The sequence below is a fragment of the Chrysochloris asiatica genome, unplaced genomic scaffold (genome assembly GCF_000296735.1).
Source record: "Chrysochloris asiatica unplaced genomic scaffold, ChrAsi1.0 scaffold00212, whole genome shotgun sequence".
NCBI lineage: Eukaryota > Metazoa > Chordata > Mammalia > Afrosoricida > Chrysochloridae > Chrysochloris > Chrysochloris asiatica.
The window spans coordinates 309030-316211 of NW_006408730.1; the positions used below are offsets into that span (position 1 = coordinate 309030).

General features: G+C 38.1%; 1 protein-coding gene across 2 annotated transcripts in view; it reads left to right on the forward strand.

Moving 5' to 3' along the window:
* PIKFYVE (phosphoinositide kinase, FYVE finger containing) overlaps positions 1 to 7182 on the forward strand; it is a 106517-nt gene that overhangs the window by 30992 nt on the left and 68343 nt on the right. Inside the window, exons 9-11 of one of the 2 annotated variants that reach the window (XM_006872731.1) lie at positions 535 to 646; positions 1568 to 1715; positions 2238 to 2405. In XM_006872731.1, the coding sequence (XP_006872793.1) occupies positions 535 to 646; positions 1568 to 1715; positions 2238 to 2405 (428 nt within the window). Of the gene's footprint in view, positions 1 to 534; positions 647 to 1567; positions 1716 to 2237; positions 2417 to 7182 lie in introns of those variants that run through there. The other variant, XM_006872732.1, reaches the window with a different exon arrangement.

Here is a 7182-nt window from a genome sequence, read left to right on the forward strand (position 1 = left end):
CTGACCACTTGCCTAGCTTAGCTACTACTCTTGAGAAGAAACAGTAGAGAAGGAAGAAACAATTTTAAACATTAAATTTCAGGGCTCTAGTTTTGGTGTGTCCTTTTAGGTTTGTGCTTTTAGTCAAGTTATTCATTCTTTTTGAGACTTGGACTTGTATACATGCATTTACATTTTAAATCTTTATATTTAGTGTCGTTTCCAGACTATAAAGTTCTTGTAGCGTACATGTCATACTATCCTCATTTATTTTAATTTTTTTTTTTTACTTCTTTAGTAAGTACAAAGGTGTGCATGCATTAACCACTCACTAAATGCTTGTAATTAGAATTAGGTTTGTAAAGACTCCTCTGTTGGTAACTGAAAGAATTTTCTGTCAACTTTAGGAGTGTTTTAATTTCTCTTATTTCACCTACCAAAGGACCCTTTGAAATTCAGATCTTTTAAAAAAGTGAAATTTGTCTCTCATCTCATACCTCTAAAATGATTTTGACCGCTTTGTAAAACATTTCTCTCTTGTTGCTCTTGATGCAGGGCACAAGCTATAGCAATTGGACAAGCAATGGTTGATGGGCGATGGCTGGATTGTGTTAGTCATCATGATCAGCTCTTCAGGGATGAGTATGCACTGTACAGACCCTTGCAGGTAATTGTCAGTATGGCTGCCAATGAGAAAAGAACAAACTTGAGCTTACGTCCTCCTTCATAAGTAGAAATAAAAAGTTATTGTGTTTCCCAAGTTTGTTTGTTTGTTTGTTTTTCTGACACATTTTTAGTTGGTATGTGGTGGTGATGAAAACCTACTATTGAAATAAAACATTTTACTCAATCAGTATAGCTTTTCTTTAGCTCAGCTTTGCTGTATAATAATTGCTTGTCATTTAATTACAGTGCTTTTCAGATTTACTATGTCTGTATTTTTAGAATTAATAAGGAGTGTATATAATAAAATTATTGAGAAATAATTTACCATTATAATACATTTGGACTGTTTTGCAATGTGAAATTATATTGAAATGATAAAACCATGACTATTTATCTGGATTTTTTAAAAAAATTAGGGAAGTGGATGTTATTTGTTTAATGATAGAGCTTTACAAAAAGATAAAATTTCACTGTTGGCTTATATAATCTGATATATATTAATGTTCAGTAAACTAAAATTGGAAACATAATCCTTAGAAGAAAGAGATAAGTGAGCCAAAAGATTAGTGTGGTATAATTTGTTAAAATCTAAATTTTGCTTTTAGCATTTGTGTTAAAGCAGGGTTAGAACAATTTTAAGCCATCTTCACTCTTAGGTCTAGAAGATGAAACAAAACACTGTCAATTCTGTTAAAGAAATCTTGTGTTTATAATATTATACCTTCTGCTTGATGAAAATTATAATTTTATTTTAAGGATGGAATTGTCAGTAGGATGCTGGTTTGTAACTTCATATTTATTTACTTTTGCATAAATGTATTCACTGGTTAGATGTGTAGAAATAGTGGACTAGAATGTATTTGTAGTGTGAGGGCCTCAGTGTTGTCGTCATTGGCTTTCGTTCTGCCTTGATCCCTTTCAGAGTACAGAATTTTCTGAGACGCCTTCTCCAGACAGTGACTCAGTGAACTCAGTGGAAGGACACTCTGAGCCATCTTGGTTTAAAGACATAAAGTTTGATGACAGCGACACAGAACAGATAGCTGAAGAAGGTGACGATAATTTGACCAGTGAGTTTGACTTTCAAACATTTTAGTTTTTATGAGTCATTACTGTGTATATATGATCAAAATAGGATCATGTTCAAGCAATCTTAAGATTTATGACTTCAACTAAATGTAAACATCTGATAGCAATCCTTGTCCTAGCTTTTCATAAGAAACCAATGTGTTAGGGCACTGGTGTTTGTAGATTTTACTGTAGTTTGTAGTTTGCCGCAGCTTAAACATAACTCTGAGCTAATAATATTGCAGCAGACAGCTTTCTCACCTCTTCACTATAATATCAGACTTCTTTCTGCAGAACCTCCAATATATTTCTTTATTTAAAAAATTGAATTTATATATTTAATTTGTCAAATTTTATTAAGTCTACACACAGAAGTACATTAAAATACTGTTTCCATTTTGGTATTGCACATTGGGCTTGTATATTAAAAAAAAACATTTTTCTCCTTTCCTCCAATACCCTGATGAAACCCATTTTTACCCCCTCCTCTCCCTATATTTCTTTCCCCTTCCCAACACTAAAAGATTCTGCCAGTCCTAGCAAGCGCACATCAGTCAGCAGTTTCCAGTCCACAGTGGACAGTGACTCAGCCGCTTCTATCAGCCTGAACGTGGAGCTGGACAACGTGAACTTCCATATCAAGAAGCCCTCCAAGTACCCACATGTGCCCCCTCACCCTGCTGACCAAAAAGGTAGGAGGTAGTTGCCAGTTGGAATCCGAACACAGGCTACTACTGAGCTAGGCCATAGGATTTCATGTCAGCTTGTCCTCCTGACTTCCTCTGTCCTGTATGGCTGAGGGTGTTGGTATGGGTTTTATTCCACCCTTTCTCATTTCCCCCATACTACCTCCCACACCTTTTTTGTTTTGTTGTTGTTTTTTGTTTTTTGGTTGGCTCCCTTATTTCTATTTTTTTCCTTCAGTATCACCATGCCCAGTTTAAAGCTTGTGGTTTTGAAAAGGAACGACACCTGACTTCTCCTCCCGTAGCATAATGTGCAACTTCCAAGGTGGCATTTCTTTGCATTTTAACACGGATGTTCTGCTCTATTCTTTTCTCTTTCTTCATTTAACATTTTAAAAACCTATTTGCTTATGCTTTTACCCAGTAACACAGTGTTTCACTAATCTGCTCAGATTCTTCAGCTAGATTGAGGGAAAAACGTTTACATATTTCAAGAGAACTTTCCACTGTAATTTACTATGCTTATAAGTACTGGACTACTAACTGCACGTTCGGTGGTTCAAACCCACCAGCTGCTCCTTGGAAGCTCTATACAGGGTCAATATGAGTTGGAATCGACTCAACAGCACTTAACATTATGTATATGCTATATTTATATTATATTCTTGAATTAATACAAATGAATTCATGCTGTATTATTAATTATCTTATTTGTGACTTTAGCCTATTGACTCTAAAATAATAATGGCCATTTTCACAAGATTTTTGCTGTAGAAAGAAAAGATTAAAGCATTACTAAAGTGTAACATGGCAGCCCATAAAAAACAAAATGTCTTTTTGAAATGGCAATGATATTTGATGTAGTTGAAAGCCAATTTAAATGACAGCTCTAAGGTGACATTTAAAAACATTAAAGGTTTAAACAATGTGCGATTTTGTGTTGTCCTTATAGCTGTAAATCATTATTGTAAAGATACATGAAGCACTTTGTTACATGATTTACATAGAGTTTGAATTGTTAACATCTCCTTCTCTAAAGTTGAGTGATCTCCTTATTTAGATCTGAAATGCTTTCCTAATGTCTTGCTGTTCAGAAAAGAGAAGCTGTCCTTTTGAACTTAAACATCAAAATGAAGTAACCTGAAGTGGATTCACGGTCACACGATGTGTTTCTGATATGTGTTAATGTTAGCTCTTATCAGGCTGCATTAAAATGACATTTAACAGTTAGAGGAATAAAAGGGGCATATCTTATTTGAAAACAAGTTTAATAAGGTTGTGGGAAAGGAGAGGCCTAGCAGGGAATATGAGAGAGATGTACATCTTTTTGAGCATCCTCACAATGAAAATGGGAGAAATGGTAGAGAACATCTGGGTGAGTATGAAACGACCGTGTAGCTGAAGTGACACTTGTCATAGAAGTAACTATAGACTGTGGTCAGTGGAGGGTACTAGGTTTTGCTCTCATAATATAAATTGCAGATGTGCTTCTTAGGCAGGGCATGTCATCTCGGAGGACATCTTTTCTTTGGACATCAGTCATTTCATTTTGCTGAAAGCAGAGTGTGAAATACACTTTGACTTGCTAATGATTGCACTTGTACAGTTAAGGACATTTTGGAAACCTTGAAAGTGTTGTAAAAGAATAGCTAAGGATGGACTGTCTAGTACAAGCATGACTTCAGAATGTTGGGAGAAGAATGGAATAAAAAGCGCAGTACCTTTGCAATATGACCTTAAATTGTATCACCAAGTAGAGGTAGAGAAGAATCACCTGTACTTGAAAAACGATCCTAACTCCTTTGGTACCTCTTAGATCTCAGACTTTAAAAAAGTTTGTCTGCAGAAGTCGTGAGACATTTCAAAAATTGTCTGCAAAAGTTGTAAGAAGCAACCTTCATTTGAAGATGGGTCTGACAGAGAGGCCAGCACTTTCAGGAAAAAATGACAAATTGTCAGAAGTACAGATTGCATCAAAGGTTGGAGAAAATTCTGAGGAATCTGAAAAAAATATTCTCAAATAGTGATGGAAAGAAAAATTAGGCAAGTTATTTGGGGAAGTTGATATTAATCTTAGTTGATGACTGAAAGAAGCTCCTCCCCCCCCCACCCCCCGTTTACTTATTAATCTTAGTAAGGGAAAATAAAGAATGACATTCAGGATAAGAGTCCAAGACATTAAAAAATAAAGAGTGCCTGGTTATTTTAACTAAGTCTGTTTTCAAATTTAGGCAAGCTGTATGCCAAATTAGTGAAAGAATTTGTAGCTGTGATCAATGAACCAAAATATACATCATTTTTGAGGAATTATGAAAGAATAGGAGAGGGCCTAAATGACTGTAGTGATAGATACATTAACATTTTCTTTAAAAAAGTTCATGATCGGACATTGGAAGTTGGCAAAATTGTAGAAGTGCACCAGACTGCAAAGCCGTTTGAACTGCAAGGTCGGCGGTTTGATACTACCAGCTGTGGGTCGCTATGGGTCGGAACTGACTCGACGGCATTTAGCAACAACATATGAACAGAGGGAGTCCTGGTGTGGCGCTGTGAGTTAATGCGCCAGACTGCAGAGCTGTTTGAACTGTAAAGTCGGTGGTTCAGGCTCACCAGCCACTCCTTGGAAACCCTATACAGGGTCGCTATGGGTCGGAACTGACTCGATGGTACTTACAACAACAACAAATGAACAGAGTGTACTGTGGTGTTTAGAAAAGGATTTAGTGGTGACTGGACCCCGGCATTGATTAACTAAAGCAAGTAATTCTAAAATAGCTCATATTGGATTGGTAGATCAGGAGTACATGGCAGTATTGGATGTTAATTAGACATTTTATGGTCTCTTGATAGTTTTGCAGATTTAAGAGGTCAGCTGTGCACTTGAAATATGGTAGAGAAGTAGTTAAAGGCTGTGATCCTATTTACTTGTTAAAAGCACAGGCCCTGGAGCCAGATGAGCCATTTGATAAGAAACACACATAAAGACCCTAGTGTGGTCGGTAAATGTAAGAGCTCAGTAATGCCTCCATTAATAAGACAGGGAGATCGGTGGCTTGTTTTAACGGTTGTGTCAAATATTGAAAGGGTTAGTTAATAATTTAATGTCCCTGAGAAAGAGATGGTCCTAGGCTATGCTATGCTGCTCTGCTTTCAGTGGTATTCTATACTAGTTTTGGCCAGCACTTTGAAGATTTTTCAGATTCTCAAATGAGTGAAAACTGGAAAGAATGGCTAGTATTTTTAGTAGCAGAATTGGAATTTTAAAAGATCTCTCTTAAGATAAAATGTAATGTACACGTCTATGGAGAAAGCCACTAGTATTCTGTGGAGAAAGCCATTCTTATTAATTTATATGATAAAGACCTGAGTGTTAGTTACTTGCAAATTCTATGCTCCATTGATAGGTTTCATTAGTGGCAGTGTGCAGGACAGTGAATTATATTTCATGACCCTTCTAGCTAGATTGTTCCATTCTGTGGTTTATTAGAAATCCTAGTCTCTATGCATAGTGGTTACGAATTGGGCTGCGAACTGCAAGGTCAGCAGTTTGATACTACCAGCTGCTCCATGGGAGAAAGATGAGGCTTTCTGCTCCCGTAAAGATTCATAGCCTCAGAAACCCTGTACAGGGTCACTATGAGTTGGAACCGACTCCACAGCACATAACAACAACAACAACATGCCTGTCATTATGAACCCGTTTTCAAGTGCTCCATTCTGTGATGTATTATAAATCCTATATACCTGTGATTATAGGAGTCCTGGTGTGGTGCTGTGGGTTAATACGCCAGACTGCAAAACAGTATGAACTGCAAGGTCGGTACAACAGCTGTTTCTCGGAAACTCTATACAGGGTCGTTATGGGTTGAAACCCACTCTGTGGCACTTAACAATAACAACATGGAGCCATATTGAAGAAGTAGAATTAATGTGGAAATTCAGATTAAGGTGGAACTAAGGATTAAGGATGCCCCCTTACTGGAGGGTGTAACTTGAGCCACCACCCTGACTAGAGGGTGTGACTCAAGTCACCACCCTGACTAGAGGGTGTGACTTAAGTCACCACCCTTAGTTTTCCTTGGGGGCATGGTGCCAGGCCAATTTATAGGATAGCTTGGTACCCTTGGTTGTCTCGCTCTGGATCTTGCATCTGGCTCATGGACTCTGACCTCCAGCTTGTGGGACTTTTGGCCTGTCCCCTGACCAGATTTACCAGCTCCAGCAGCCTTGTGAATCAATAGCCTGTCATCTGACCTGCTGATTTGGGTTCCTCAGTTCCTGGAATTACATGGGTAAGAGAGTCCTCCTGACTGACCTCTGAACTATGAATTTGGGACTTGCTTGCTTCCACAATCATGTGAACCATTTCTTTTGATCATTGTGAGTTCTCTGATCTTTTGCCGTGTTGCAGAACCTTGGGGCATGAGGGAGGGAAGGAGTGGTGATTGACATCAAGGATTACGGAGTGGTATGACATGTTGTGTCATGTTATGACATGTGGCCACCACACGTCTGTCAGTTGTTGTACTGTGGTGACTTGTGAGTTGCTGTGATTCTGGAAGTTATACCAGCAGGGTCACCCAAGGTGGACAGGTTTCAGACGAGCTTCCACAAGAAGACAGACTAGGAAGAAAGAGTGACGAACTACTTCCGAATCATTGTTGTTGTTGTTGTTGTTATGTGCCATAGAGTCGGTTCCGACCCATAGCGACCCTGTATAGGGTTTCCGAGGGTGTAAATCTTTACAGGAGTAGAAAGCCTCATCTTTCTCCCGCGGAGCAGC